At 41.2% G+C, this 15,421-nt stretch overlaps 1 protein-coding gene across 1 annotated transcript; it reads right to left on the bottom strand.

The window, feature by feature from the left end:
• Positions 1-8,386: 8,386 nt before the first annotated feature.
• Positions 8,387-12,407, bottom strand: LOC110505380 (C-C chemokine receptor type 6-like). The gene is made up of 4 exons (XM_021584561.3): positions 12,068-12,407; positions 10,368-10,721; positions 9,833-10,243; positions 8,387-9,717 (listed from the first exon to the last, which is right to left on the bottom strand). The coding sequence occupies exons 2-4, from the start codon at positions 10,710-10,712 to the stop codon at positions 9,343-9,345; spliced, it is 1,131 nt and encodes a 376-aa protein (XP_021440236.2). The 5' UTR covers positions 10,713-10,721; positions 12,068-12,407; the 3' UTR covers positions 8,387-9,342.
• Positions 12,408-15,421: the final 3,014 nt, after the last annotated feature.

Below are 15,421 nucleotides of genomic sequence, written 5' to 3'. Positions count from 1 at the left end.
AGCTTCCCATAATAACTTGGGTGAATTTTGGCCCATTCCTCCTGACAGAGCTGGTGTAACTGAGTCAGGTTTGCTCGCACACGTTTTTTCAGTTCTGCCCACAAATTTTCTATGGGTTTGAGGTCAGGGCTTTGTGATGGCCACTCCAATACCTTGACTTTGTTGTCCTTAAGCCATTTTTCAACAACTTTGGAAGTATGCTTGGGGTCATTGTCCACCTATTTTGTGAAGTGCACCAATCCCTCCTGCAGCAAAGCAACCCACAACATGATGCTGCCACCCCCGTGCTTCACAGTTGGGATGGTGTTCTTCGGCTCGCAAGCATCCCCCTTTTTCCTCCAAACATAACGATGGTCATTATGGCCAAACAGTTCTATTTTTGTTTAATCAGACCAGAGGACATTTCTCCAAAAAGTACGATCTTTGTCCCCATGTGCAGTTGCAAACCGTAGTTTGGCTTTTTTATGGCAATTTTGGAGCAGTGGCTTCTTCCTTGCTAAGCGTTCTTTCATTTTATGTCGATATAGGACTCGCTTTACTGTGGATATAGATGCTTTTGTACCTGTTTCCTCCAGCATCTTCACAAGGTCATTTGCTGTTGTTCTGGGAACGATTTGCACTTTTCTCACAAAATGTATGTTCATCTCCAGGAGACAGAACGCGTCTCCTTCCTGAGTGGTATGACGGCTGCGTGGTCCCATGGTGTTTATATGTGCATACTATTGTTTGTACAGATGAACATGGTACCTTCAGGTGTTTGGAAATTGCTCCCAAGGATGAACCAGATTTGTGGAGGTCTACAATTTTTTGGGCTGATTTCTTTAAATTTTCCCATGATGTCAAGCATTGAGGCACTGAGTTTGAAGGTAGGCCTTGAAATACATCCACAGGTACACCTCCAATTGACTCAAATGATGTTAATTAGCCTATCACAAACTTCTAAATCCATGACATAATTGTCTGGAATTTTTTAAGCTGTTTAAAGGCACAGTCAACTTAGTCTTTGTAAACTTCTGACCCACTGGAATTGTGATACAGTGAATTATAAGTGAAATAATCTGTCTGTAAACAATTGTTGGAAAAATTACTTGTGTCATGCACAAAGTAGATGTCCTAACCAACTTGCCCAAACTATAGTTTGTTAACAAGAAATTTGTGGAGTGGTTGAAAAACCAGTTTTAATGACTAAGTGTATGTAAACTTCCGACATCAACTGTACATACCTCAATTACATTGTACCCCTGCACATAGAATTGGCACTAGTACCTCGTGTATATAGTCAGGCTATCGTTACTCATTGTGTATTTATTCCTTGTGTTATTGTTTTTCTATTATTTAAAAAATCTCTCTCTGCATAAGTAATCATTTCACTGTTAGTCTACACCTGTTCTTTACGAAGCAAGTGAGTTGCTTCTTTCCTGGACATCGGTGGCTCAGTGCAGTCAAGCAGAAACTACACCGTTGAGATATGATGACAATTTCAGAATGTAACAGGCTTTTACTTCAATTTCATCAGGTTAAAACTCAATAAAGCAAGTCTCAAAAAGAAGGAAAATGTCTGTACATTTCAGCTGTTTCAAAAACATGGCTCAGCTATTACATGTTTACATGTAAGACTGTTGGCTCAACGAAACAACTGTTTTCACTGCCCTGCTTAGAGGGGGGCAACTGTCAGGTTATTCTCCTGTGCTTCCTCCGGATGTAGCGTTTGAGTTGTGACTAGTTTGCAAGTTTACATTGCAGTAAAATGTGTTGTCAAGGTTATTTTTGCGAAAAGTCTAGTTAGTGTGAAGACCCTCTAATTCTTGTTAATCATCATAGGGAGTTATGTGAAAAATGTACCTTTGTGTTCAAGGGGGCCCTAACAACACATGTTGCATACAATGGTTTCAGCAGTGTCTTTTACACTCGATCAAGATTCTTGCATGTGGTGTTGTGATTTTGATCTTTGTGAACTCAAATCCAGTCTTATGTAGGTCAGAAAAGGGGGGCAACTGTGTCAGTGTAGGGAGGTCTGTGTCAGTGTAGTGTAGGTCAGAAAAGGGGGGCAACAGTGTCTCGTTCCTGCAGTCACTGACCAAAAGCACCCCTTTTGGCCCCAAAGGGGGATTATTAATAATTTTCACAATTAATAAAATAAAAAAATAACTAATGGAAATCTTGTGTTTCAGTCTTCTGTGATGTACTGTATATAACGTGTAATATTGGGATGAAAAAAATTGAATACATTTCAACTCTATATCTGTCAAGTTGGTATGAAAACAGGTGCAGGAATGCATAATAGGGGTTTTTATTACCCCAAATTACAGCGTGCCATGTAAAGGCACGGGAATGAAGACAAGGGATCCGTGACAGTACCCCCGCCTGTGCAGCGCAATGACACCGGCCTCGAGGATGATCACTGGACCGCAGTGCGGGTTGAACAGGACCCGATATAGCTGCCGAAGTTGCATCGTCATTGGACGGGCCAGTTGTCGCTGCCAAAGTTGCGGCGGCGTCAGACGGACCAGTAGCAGTGGCATCGGACGGACCGGTTGTGGCGGTGTCGGACGGACCAGTTGTAGCTGCTGAAGTTGTGGCGGCGCCGGACAGACCAGTCTCAGCATCGTCGGACGGGCCATTCCCGTTGTCGCCCTTATTGGTCGATTATTCTGTCACATCAGTATGAATGATTTGGGAGACAGGCACAGGAATGCGTAATGGGATTTTTTATTTCACCCAAATTACGGTGTGCTGTGTAAAGGCACAGGGACGAAGACCAAACAAACACTATACAAAACACAGGGTTGAAACCCAAACAAAAGAGCGAGGAATACCTCAAATAAATTCACAATCGCACAATGATTATCACAGGGGACGAAAACCGTAATCATCTGCACAATACAAGTGGCACAAAATCCAAACCAACACTGCACAGGTACTCACACACACCAAAGGACATTGTAACAATAATCTACAGCCCAATGGAACAAAAGGGCACACTTATACAAGTACTAATCAGTGGGAATAGGGGACAGGTGTGCGTAATGAAAGTTCCCTGAGGGATCCGTGACAATTTCTGACATGGTACAGGTGTCTTCTTTTTTTAAGCCTATAACCATGTGTGTGAGGTGTATACGTTTGTTTCAAAGTAGATTTGTTTAAGACTACCAAAAATCACTCTGTGTGACCCTGATTTCGCCTACTGCAGTAATTATCCAACAGCTACATAGCCACCTAAACAATGCTGCTCACAGCTCAGCTCGAAGACAGTTTCATGTCTACAGATGTTGTTCTCTTAGGAAGATAAGAGGTGAACTGTGTGACTGAAAAGCTCAAAGCATTTTCTATACTCTTGAAGTCTGTTGTAGTGCTATATAGCACATTTTTTATTCTTCTGCCATATTTATAGCTATAGTTTATAATGCACATAATTTTTTTTATTTTTTATTTAACCTTTATTTAACCAGGTAGGCAAGTTGAGAACAAGTTCTCATTTACAATTGTGACCTGGCCAAGATAAAGCAAAGCAGTTCGACACATACAACAACACAGAAATACACATGGAGTAAAACAACCATACAGTCAATAATACAGTAGAAATATAAGTCTATATACGATGTGAACAAATGAGGTGAGATAAGGGAGGTAAAAAAAAACACACAAAAAAGGCCACGGTGGCAAAGTAAATACAATATAGCAAGTAAAACACTGGAATGGTAGATTTGCAGTGGAAGAATGTGCGAAGTAGAAATAATGGGGTGCAAAGGAGCAAAATAAATAAATAAAGTGGGGAAGAGGTAGTTGTTTGTGCTAAATTATAGATGGGCTATGTACAGGTGCAGTAATCTGTGAGCTGTTCTGACAGCTAGTGCTTAAAGCTAGTGAGGGAGATAAGTGTTTCCAGTTTCAGAGAATTTTGTAGTTCGTTCCAGTCATTGGCAGCAGAGAACTGGATGGAGAGGCGGCCAAAGGAAGAATTGGTTTTGGGGGTGAACAGAGAGATATACCTGCTGGAGCGCGGGCTACAGGTGGGTGCTGCTATGGTGACCAGCAAGCTGAGATAAGGGGGGACTACCTAGCAGGGTCTTGTAGATGACCTGGAGCCAGTGGGTTTGGCGACGAGTATGAAGTGAGGGCCAGCCAATGAGAGCATACAGGTCGCAGTGGTGGGTAGTATATGGGGTTTTGGTGGCAAAACGGATGGCACTGTGATAGACTGCATCCAATTTATTGAGTTGGGTATTGGAGGCTATTTTGTAAATGACATCGCCAAAGTCGAGGATCGGTAGGATCGGCAGTTTTACGAGGGTGTGTTTGGCAGCATGAGTGAAGGATGCTTTGTTGCGAAATAGGATGACAATTCTAGATTTAACTTTGGATTAGAGATGTTTGATGTGAGTCCTGAAGGATAGTTTACAGTCTAACCAGACACCTAGGTATTTGTAGTTGTCCACATATTCTAATTCAGAACCGTCCAGAGTAGTGATGCTGGACGGGTGGGCAGGTGCAGGCAGCGATCGTTGAAGAGCATGCATTTGGTTTTACTTGTATTTAAGAGCAGTTAGAGGCCACGGAAGGAGAGTTGTATGGCATTGAAGCTCGTCTGGAGGGTTGTTAACACAGTGTCCAAAGAAGGGCCAGAAGTATACAGAATGGTGTCGTCTGCATAGAGGTGGATCAGAGACTCACTAGCAGCAAGAGCAACATCATTGATGTATACAGAGAAGAGAGTCGGCCCAAGAATTGAACCCTGTGGCACCCCCATAGAGACTGCCAGAGGCTCGGACAACAGGCCCTCCGATTTGACACACTGAACTCTATCAGAGAAGTAGTTGGTGAACCAGGTGAGGCAATCATTTGAGAAACCAAGGCTATTGAGTCTGCCGATGAGGATGTGGTGATTGACAGAGTCGAAAGCCTTGGCCAGGTCAATGAATACGGCTGCACAGTATTGTTTCTTAACGATGGCGGTTAAGATATCGTTTAGGACCTTGAGCGTGGCTGAGGTGCACCCATGACCTGCTCTGAAACCAGATTGCATAGCGGAGAAGGTGCGGTGGGATTCGAAATGGTCGGTAATCTGATTGTTGACTTGGCTTTCAAAGACCTTAGAAAGGCAGAGTAGGATAGATATAGGTCTGTAGCAGTTTGTTTCAAGTGTCCCCCCCTTTGAAGAGGGGGATGACCGCAGCTGCTTTCCAATCTTTTGGAATCTCAGACGACACGAAAGAGAGGTTGAACAGGCTAGTAATAGGGGTTGCAACAATTTCGGCAGATAATTTTAGAAAGAATGGGTCCAGATTGTCTAGCCCGGCTGATTTGAAAGGGTCCAGATTCTTCAGCTCTTTCAGAACATCAGCTGACTGGATTTGGGAGAAGGACAAATGGGGAAGGCTTGGGCGAGTTGCTGTGGGGGGTACAGTGCTGTTGACCGGGGTAGGGGTAGCCAGGTGGAAAGCATGGCCAGCCATAGAAAAATGCTTGTTGAAATTCGCAATTATTGTGGATTTATCGGTGGTGACAGTTTCCTATCCTCAGTGCAGTAGGCAGCTGGGAGGAAGTGTTCTTATTCTCCATGGACTTTACAGTGTCCCAGAACCTTTGTGAGTTTGTGTTGCAGGAAGCAAATTTCTACTTAAAAAAGCTAGCCTTGGCTTTTCTAACTGCCTGTGTATATTGGTTTCTAATTTCCCTGAAAAGTTGCATATCACGGGGGCTGTTCGATGCTAATGCAGAACGCCATAGGATGTTTTTGTGTTGGTTAAGGGCAGTCAGGTCTGGAGAGAAGCAAGGGCTATATCTGTTCCTGGTTCTAAATTTATTGAATGGGGCATGCTTATTAAAGATGATGAGGAAGGCATTTAAAAATAATAAAAAAACAGGCTACTGACGGGATGAGGTCAATAATCTTCCAGGATACCCGGGCCAGGTCGATTAGAAAGGCCTGCTCGCTGAAGTGTTTCAGGGAGTGTTTGACAGTGATGAGTGGAGGTTGCTTGACCGCTGCACCCATTACGGATGCAGGCAATGAGGCAGTGATCGCTGAGATCTTGGTTGAAAACAGCAGAGGTGTATTTAGAGGGCAAGTTGGTTAGGATGATATCTATGAGGGTGCCCGTGTTTACGGCTTTGTGGTGGTACCTGGTAGGTTCATTGATAATTTGTGTGAGATTGAGGGCATCAAGCTTAGATTGTAGGATGGCTGGGGTGTTAAGCATGTTCCAGTTTAGGTCACCTAGCAGCACGAGCTCTGAAGATAGATGGGGGGCAATCAGTTCACATATGGTGTCCAGAGCACAGCTGGTGGCAGAGGGTGGTCTATAGCAGGCGGCAACGGTGAGAGACTTGTTTTTAGAGAGGTTGATTTTTAAAAGTAGAAGTTCAAATTGTTTGGGTACAGACTTGGATAGTAGGACAGAACTCTGCAGGCTATCTTTGCAGTAGATTGCAACAATGCCCCCTTTGGCCGTTCTATCTTGTCTGAAAATGTTGTAGTTAGGGATGGAGATTTCAGAGTTTTTGGTGGTCTTCCTAAGCCAGGATTCAGACATGGCGAGGACATCCGGGTTGGCAGAGTGTGCTAAAGCAATGAATAAAACAAACTTAGGGTGGAGGCTTCTAATGTTAACATGCATGCAACCAAGGCTATTACGGTTACAGAAGTCATCAAAAGAGAGCGCCTGGGGAATAGAAATGGAGCTAGGCACTGCAGGGCCTGGATTCACCTCTACATCACCAGAGGGACAGAGGAGGAGTAGGATAAGGGTACGGCTAAAAGCTATGAGAATTGGTCGTCTAGGACGTCCAGAACAGAGAGTAAAATAATGTTTCTGGGGGCGATAAAATAGCTTCAAGGTATAATGTACAGACAAAGGTATGGTAAGATGTGAATACAGAGGAGGTAAACCTAGGCATTGAGTGATGATGAGAGAGATATTGTTGATGGAATTTAAATGTTTAAATTAATGATTAGAATATTCCACCCTGAAATCATATATTTGTATGAAATTGATTAGAATCATAAAATTATTATTAATGATGTGTGTAGTTTTAGTCAGTGAAATTATAATAAATGTTGGTCAGTGAAATTATAATAAATGTGTAGTTTTAGTCAGAATTAGGGTAAAGCAATAGATCTGTACAATATGTCTTTATAGTATCTTAAACACAGGCTGTCTTAACAGAATTCGTTGCTGACCTGGCCAGGGGCCTCTGAGAGATTGGGGAAAGGACAGGAAGTACTTCCCACGGTCTCCCTATCTTGATGGAGGACGGGGAGTGATTCTCACGGCCTCCCCTAATCTTTGTCGGCTGGGTAGTGGGACAGTATGTGCGTAGGATACCTTCTGTTTGTGTGTGAAAGTATGTGCGCAAGGAGTCTGTTTGTGTGTGAAAGTATGTGCGTAAGGAGTCTGTTTGTGTGCGAAAGTATGTGCGTAAGGAGCTAGTATAAAATGAATGGTTTTGTACAACGAACCAGCCCTCTCGTGAATAAACATTTTGACTATTTTAGCTGGGCCTCTGTCTGTTTCATTCAACCAGTCCTTACAAATTCTGCGTTGCAGAGCGAGTAGCTGCAAGATCCAGGTGTAAATGTCCAGAGCTTGCGGTAGAAATCCGGGGATATGGAGAGCAAATAGGTATGCTCTGTTCTGAGTCGCGTTGTACAAAACTGACGATAGATTTTCGAGCTAAAGGATAGCTGATGACCACCAACCATGGTTAGCTGAATACTAACGTTAGCCAGTAAACTGGCTAGCTTCTGGCTAGCTTCCATATATATATATATATATATAATATAATACACTGTGATAGAATCTGTACCTCATATAATACACCATATGATTTCACTGATTGTCATGAAAACCTGAAATCAGCCAAAAATACCCTTTTCACAATGAGTACGTATCTCAACCAGCCTAAGGATGCTGTGACTGTCTATATGATTAGATTTTGTTGAAGTGTGTCATCATTAGGGTTTATTAGATGTTTAAGAGCATTACAGTCTGTGACACAAATACTGTAGACCTTCTCCTATTATGAATTCATTAGAATTATACCACAGTTGTACAGCTGCGTTGTCATCTCCACTTTTAGCTTCCCTTCCTCCACTCTATCTATGCCTATTGACTCTGCTCATCCTCGAACGCTTTCATGTGGAAACTTAGTCTGAAGTTGTTTTATTTTCTCTTACCCTCTAATTTTGCTCAAACCAAAACTCTCTTTGTTGTTGAAAAGTGTCTTACCTGAAAAGCTTATAAATATAACAAAAAACAGGATGTTAAGAAAATAAAGTGGAAGGTCTTAATGCGTCTCGTAGGGATTATGGGTTCAGAGAAGGGAGAGTACTATGCTCAGTATACTACACAGTATACTGTATTCCAAGGTTCAGGGGAGAGTGGGGTAAGTTGAAGCATTTATTAAATTCAGCAACACTCCGTCAAGGGAAATATAGTATTATTTCTAACAAAGATATCTACATATATTTCAGGATGTTGTGTATCCCTGGAAATAACCTGAATTCATGTAACCAGTACAGTTAAAGATTTGTGCAAAGCTTTCATCAAGGCAAAGGGTGGCTACTTTGAAGAATCTCAAATATAAAATATATGTTAGTTTAACACTTTTTTGGTTACTACATGATTCCATATGTGCTATTTCATAATTGGGATTCTTCACTTTTATTATACAATGTAGAAATAGTACAAATAAAGAAAAACCCTTGAATGAGAAGTTGAGTCCAAACCTTTGACTGGTACTGTATACATATTTTTTAACAATAACAATACAAAATAAAACTTACACATACAAACAGCAACATCACACCTGCTCACACTGCCATCTCCAGCATCACTCTCCACCATATTGCCTCAAACTGCACCATTTGTATCTCTCCGTAGCCCCACATACACTTTCATTTGGAAAGCTCCCCTTTGGCACCAAATTACTTTTACTGAAAGACTGGTTTATGCAAAACATCCCATGGAACTAGTGAATGCTTATTTTTATTTTAGAGTTATTTTTAAGAGAGATGAGATATTTTCTAGACAAATACATTTACTTTAAATACACAGTGTCATTGCATTCTATTAGATTGCATCCAGTACATTTTTATTCTATTGTTTTTATGTTTTAGCAATTCTTGGCTTTATTTTGACAAAAAGCAGTATCATGCTGTGAAACAAATTGGCATTGATAAGCAAAGAGGAATATTGGTTATTAGAGCAATTTCAATACATAATTATCAGCATCCATGATACAAATACCATGTACTGTAGCTACAGCATCAATCAAATGCTCATAATAACAGTCATTACTGGACTTCCTGTAGTTGGAGGCAATCTCAACCTACTCCCATCTTCACATGGTGAACGAGGAGCCATTCTCATTGTTGGATCCGTCAGTGGACTTGCGAGCTGGGATATAGAGGTCAGAGGTCATGCGTGAGGAGCGACCCGAGGGGTAGATGTACTTCCTGCCCAGGCACCACAGATCCACCAGGATCTTCCTGAAGTGGTTCCTGAACTTGACCCCGACGAAGGCGTACAGGATGGGGTTGAGGCAGCAGTGGAGGTAGGCCACGCTCCTGGTGGTGGTGAGGGTGGTGAGGATGACCTTCTCCCCCTCACACTCCCTCTGCTGGAACAGAGCCACTGTGTGGTAGAGCAGGGCCATGTTGTAGGGCAAGTGGCACACAATAAAGACCACAACCACAGCTAGGACCACACGCACTGCCTTAAGTGAGAGAAGAAACAACAAGAAACTTAATTGACCCTATAAGAAACATTGACTGTATTCTTATAATTAAACATTCTAATTCTATGACTGGAACTTTGGTGGATACTGGAACCTTGTGCCTCTGGGTGCTGTGGGCCCTCAGGAGGGTCCAGATGATGCTGGCATAACAGAGGACCATGACCAGGATGGGCAGGAAGAACCCCATGGTCATCTGCAGACTGGGTACAAGCACCTTTATCAGCCGGGCGGTCTTGTTACTTTCAAACTGAGCCTGGCACACGGCTATAGTCTCTCCCAACCTGTTGGTCTCCTCAACCCGCTCGTTGTAGATGACTGTGGGGATAGACAGGGCTATGGCCAGAGCCCAGATGGCAGTGCAGATGAGGCGGCTGTAGATCAGGGTCCGGGAGCGGAGGCCGAAGGAGCGCCTGGCCTGGACGATGGAGATGTAGCGGTCTCCACTGATGCAGGCCAGCAGGAGCATGCCACTGTACAGGTTGATGCTGTAGGCTCCTCGTAGGGCCTTAGAGAATGAAGAACATATTCTTATAATTCCATGCAATGTTGACATCTGCCTCTGACTTCACTGTAACATGAACGACATTGAAACATCAGGAGCTTTATTAGGAACTGCACCAAACCCGTACCTTGCAGACCACTGAGCCCATGCTCCAGTCATGCTTCTCATTGTAGATGATGAGTGGCAGGGTCACGATGAACAGAAGATCTGCCACAGCCACGTTCAGGAGGTACACGTCCGTCATGGTCTTGGCTTTCTTGTAGAAGGCATATGTGACAATCACCAACGCATTGCCACAGAGACCGAATGCACAGATGAAGGAATGGACGTAGGTCTGTATGACTATCTCCATATCACGGTTGAGATTCAGGTTACAGATATATTCTGTTCCGCTTTCATCAGGATAACCTTCAGTGTAGTCTTTTGGGTCATAATCATATTCATCTGTTTGCATCGCATTACGCACCTCCATGTTTATCACCTGTGGAGAAAAATTATATTTCTGCAGAAAATAGTAGGCCTTCTATCATGATTTAATTATTGAATGTCATGATGTACAGTCAAGTCCATGACAAAAAGAGAAGATATAAACATCACAGTAACTGTGAACTATTGTCTGTAGCTTCAATGTGACATGTCCTATTTTACACATACAGCAGTGAAAGTGTTCAACTGCGGAGTGCAAACCCTATTTACTGAGAAACAAACATGTCTGAGAGCTTGAGAACATCCGTTGGTTGTGAATGACCCCATTTTCTGTTGTAACCGAGAGTACATCAAGGCACGTGTAGGTGTTTAACAACTGCATTTGTCTGATCTAAAGCACTGATCAAATCCTTATCAGACCCAAGGCTAGAGATACTAAGACACATTGTACACAGCATCTCACATCTGTGCCCACATCAACACGGATGTGCCTAAAACAGGTCAACATGAAGCCAGTGAATCCTGCTTGCAAGCACATCGAGAATCAGCTCCCACACGGTATTATCATGACTGTCATGACTTCTGTTTGATAAGAATGATAAACATGACCGAAAAGACAAATTGTGTAAAGCATTTGGTAACTACACTATATTACCCAAGTACTGTAGCCATTTATAATGGATAATAGTCAAATAGCTGTAGAGATGTACAGTGACATACTGTGTGAGGAACAATCTGACTACGCTGAGATATTGTCATGCTACCACTCACGTTACACACGTGCTACGTTAAAAGACACTTCCGTCTTTCACAATACATGTTCCTGTTCATGTTCCTGTTCCTATTTAGCTTCCCAACCACACTCTGTATCTCACCGACAGCCATTTAAACGCAGTTAATTGCAAGATTCTCTGTGCTCAGTGTCACAATAGTGCTGATCTACAGTGTGAAGACATTCATCTCTCAATCATCCAAGAACGGTTACGAATGAATGTGCTCATAGTGCTCGAGGATTTGCTCGTGCCTTGGAATGTGATGTGATTCATTGCGGATCCTCTTCAAATAATACATGGGCCTTATACAGTATAGAGTTTTTCAAGGACCCAAGATTGCTTTACAACCATAGAAACAAAACAATAATCTGAGCTCTAAACCAGAGGTGGGACCAAGTCACTATTATTCGAGTCACAAGCAAATCACAAGGTCCAAGTCCAAAGTAGAACAGGTCAAGTCCAAGTCGCGCAAATTTTTTCAAGTCCAGTCTCAATTTTTTTTTAAATACATATTTGTGCAATTATTTGTTCAACTACAAATCTTTGTCTATTTATTGAGGCTACCAGACAGCCCTTTTCATTATTTCGTCTACAACACCTTTGGATTATGTAATTGTAAAATATAGACCTTGTAGCAGTGGTAAGGGCCTGTAATCAGCAGAAGGCATGGCAGGTTGAAGTGCTCAGAGTGTAGATTTATTTCCAGGTCTTGGTGATCGTCACGGCTGTTGGAGAGGACCAAAGTGCAGCGTGGTACGTGTTCATACTCTTATTAATGGAACTGAACACTGATTAACAAAACAACAACGAGAACGAACTAAACTGAAACAGTTGCGTCTGATGCAGACACAAAACAGAAAACAACTACCCACAAACACCAGGGGGGAACAGGCTACCTAAGTATGGTTCTCAATCAGAGACAACGAAAGACAGCTGCCTCTGATTGGGAACCATACCAGGCCAAACACATAGAGAACATAGAAAAACAACATAGAATGCCCACCCCCACTCACGCCCCGACCAAACCAAAGACCGCACAGCCTCTGTCTAACAGAAGCTCAAACAGGTAGCCTACACACACTGAGTGTTCAAAACATTACGAACACCATCCTAATATTTAGTTGCACCCCCTTTTCCCCTTAGAACAGCCTCAATTTGTCAGGGCATGGACTCTACAGTACAAGCTGTCAAAAGCGTTCCACAGGGATGCTGGCCCATGTTGTTTCCAATGCATCCAAATTTTTTGAGTAAATATATCAATATACATACATACATACACATACCCATATATATATATATATATATATATATATATATATATATATATATATATATATAAACATTCATACACATATATATACATACATACACATACACACTTTTTTAAGAATCCACCTTTATTATTCCTCGCAAACCCTACCACCCCTCCCCCAATTGGTGTAAACTAGTAAACAATAACACTTAGGCTTCTACCTTCAGTTTATACATACTATACACATTTTACAGACACAATCTATTTTACAATGTATATATTTTGTTTGTTTTTAGTCCGTCCTCTATTTCTGATGTCCATCCAGTTTGTTTTCTATTTGTAACTGTGCTATTTCACAACATTTCTGAACCTATATACATTTTACAGACCCCGTATGTTTTACATTGGTTATCTTGTTATTATTAGTCCCACCCTTCAGCTCCATTCAACCCCTCCCATCTATCTCTCAACACCATCCATTTTGGATTTCTATTTTCAATATATTTTTTCGACTGTGCTTCACAAAAGTACTGAACTTTTCTATTCTCATAGCTTCTACAGATTGTAAATTAAAGATACATTTTTTTGCTAAAGTAATTATTATATTATTGATCGATTGACTTTGACTTTTCAAATCACCCAGTATTGCTATCTGCAGCGTTAGTTCTGGGTAAATGTTGCAATTCTTCAGTCATTCCTGGAGCTGTGACCAAAAAACGAGCTACGTATGGACAGTACCAAAATAAATGATCTAATGACTGTACCTCCTCGCAGCAAAATCTGCAGAGCTGGGAAGATTGTATCCCCCATATATATAACATTCTATTGGTTGCAAGAATTTTGTATAATAATTTTAATTAAAACATTTTGAATCCAGCGTTGTTTTGCGTGTCAATTCATAAACCATGTGCCATGGAATCGGTGCGTCGAAAATCTCTTCCCAACTATTTAGCCATTTATATGGCACAGCTGTCAATCTTTTGGTCCTTAAATGAAATTGGTATATATTTTTATTTAGCACAATTTTCTTTAACCATTTTTGGTCTGTAATGCAGGGCCGACAGACAAGTTCCTTACTTTTTCCCCTTCCACTTGGTAATGCTGCAATTAGTCGGTTGCAATTTTGGGTAGAGCAAACATTTCGATATGTCTCTGTTAGCTGACATAACTCCACCAGTCCTATTTATGATATCATTTACAGAAATTATACTTTTTTTTTTTAAATGATCGAAAAAAAATGTTTTATGAATAAGTAGATTTGTTGTTTTATTTGTTGTCTTTTCAGGTGTATTAAACTGAAATTGCAACCAACTTTCTAAGGCTTGTTTAAAAAAATACATAATAATGGAAAGTGAGCCATTGTAATCTGAATAAAGGGAAAAAGGCCATTCTTGAACATTCTTACTAATTTACTAGAGAACCATTTTGGATGCAAGTATAACTTTTGGATGACTGATGCCTTTACTGAGAGGTCGAATGCTTTAATATTTCATATAATTTAATATTAAATATATTAGAATTTTTAATATATTTCATATAATTTAAAAAGCAGGTCACTAGGTGTAGGCAAAACCTTAATCAAATAGGTTAACTGTGATAACTGTGATATGACTAAAAAGTTAATCAGGTATTTTCCTTTCCATGGTAGCAAGATCTTATATATTTTTGCTAACTTTCTATTAAAATGTATTGGAGTGAGATCATGTCTTTCTTCTGGGATATGTATGTAAATCTTTTGTCTTGATGGTTCACCACCCTCTGGCACACATACACAATCCATGTCTCAATTGTCTGCCTCAAAGCTTGAAAATCCTTCTTTAACCTGTCTCCTCCCCTTCATCTACACAGACTGAAGTGGATCATACAGTAGCTTTCACCTGGATTCCCCTGGTCAGTCTAAGTAATGGAAAGTCAGCTAACGTTAGCCACTAAGCTAGAATTCATGACATATCATACATTTTGCAAATTTGTAACATATTGCACGTTTTGCAAATTTTGGGAACATATAATACGAATTGCAATTTGTAACATATCATACAAAATGGGTAATGTAAGTCCACAAATGAATATATACCATACAAAACGCAACATATAATGCTAAATGGGGTGTCCCGGATTTACGTACAGAATAATATGAAATGCTCTGAGACCAGGTTGCAGGTTCAAGGAAGGGAACGCCTGTAGTGTGTCAGTGTATGAGTCAGCGAACAGGTGTTGTGCATGTGTGTGTGAGAAATAACACTATTTTGGTTTGTCAAAGGTTTTACAAGCCTCATTCATTACTAGACATTATTTCCGATGTAACTAAGAACCAGTTTATTTCAAATACTCTTCATAAGTTATCAGTACATACCTGTAGACAAGCCCTTGAGAGGACAGGTTGCTGGTATACAAAACAGTTGATGAAAAATGTTCTGGTCAGGTTAAGCCCAAAATGTAGCCTTCTAAATCAAATCAGGCAAAGCCTGGTCAATCTTGTAAGCTAGGATGCCCAAATATATTAACTTGATTTGAGAGTACTCTTGTTAGGCTATTGTCTCGGATATCCCAGACATTGGAGCAATGTATGCTAGCGTTGGTATATTACCTGATGCAACGGTCTGTGTACAGAGACTAGTTTGGCTACCTTATGATCTCTGCAGACAGAAGTTACTGTGTGTGGGGGTCAGGATCGAGAGGTTCAGTGTGGTTGGCTGTGTCTCTCCTGGGAGGTGGAAACCTCACGGTGTC

Source organism: Oncorhynchus mykiss, chromosome 25 (assembly GCF_057628025.1).
Source record: "Oncorhynchus mykiss isolate SJ-2025 chromosome 25, ASM5762802v1, whole genome shotgun sequence".
Lineage (NCBI taxonomy): Eukaryota > Metazoa > Chordata > Actinopteri > Salmoniformes > Salmonidae > Oncorhynchus > Oncorhynchus mykiss.
Note: the sequence above shows the minus strand (reverse complement) of the source record. Positions and strands in the feature narration are given on the sequence as shown.

Bases quoted from the DNA above. Each gene is read 5' to 3' on its own strand.
- LOC110505380 (XM_021584561.3), bottom strand. From the start codon at position 10,712: ATGGAGGTGCGTAATGCGATGCAAACAGATGAATATGATTATGACCCA. The intron at 10,244-10,367 runs GTACGGGTTTGG...TCATTCTCTAAG, and splicing joins TGGGCTCAGTGGTCTGCAAG to GCCCTACGAGGAGCCTACAG. The intron at 9,718-9,832 runs GTTCCAGTATCC...CTCTCACTTAAG, and splicing joins ACAGCACCCAGAGGCACAAG to GCAGTGCGTGTGGTCCTAGC.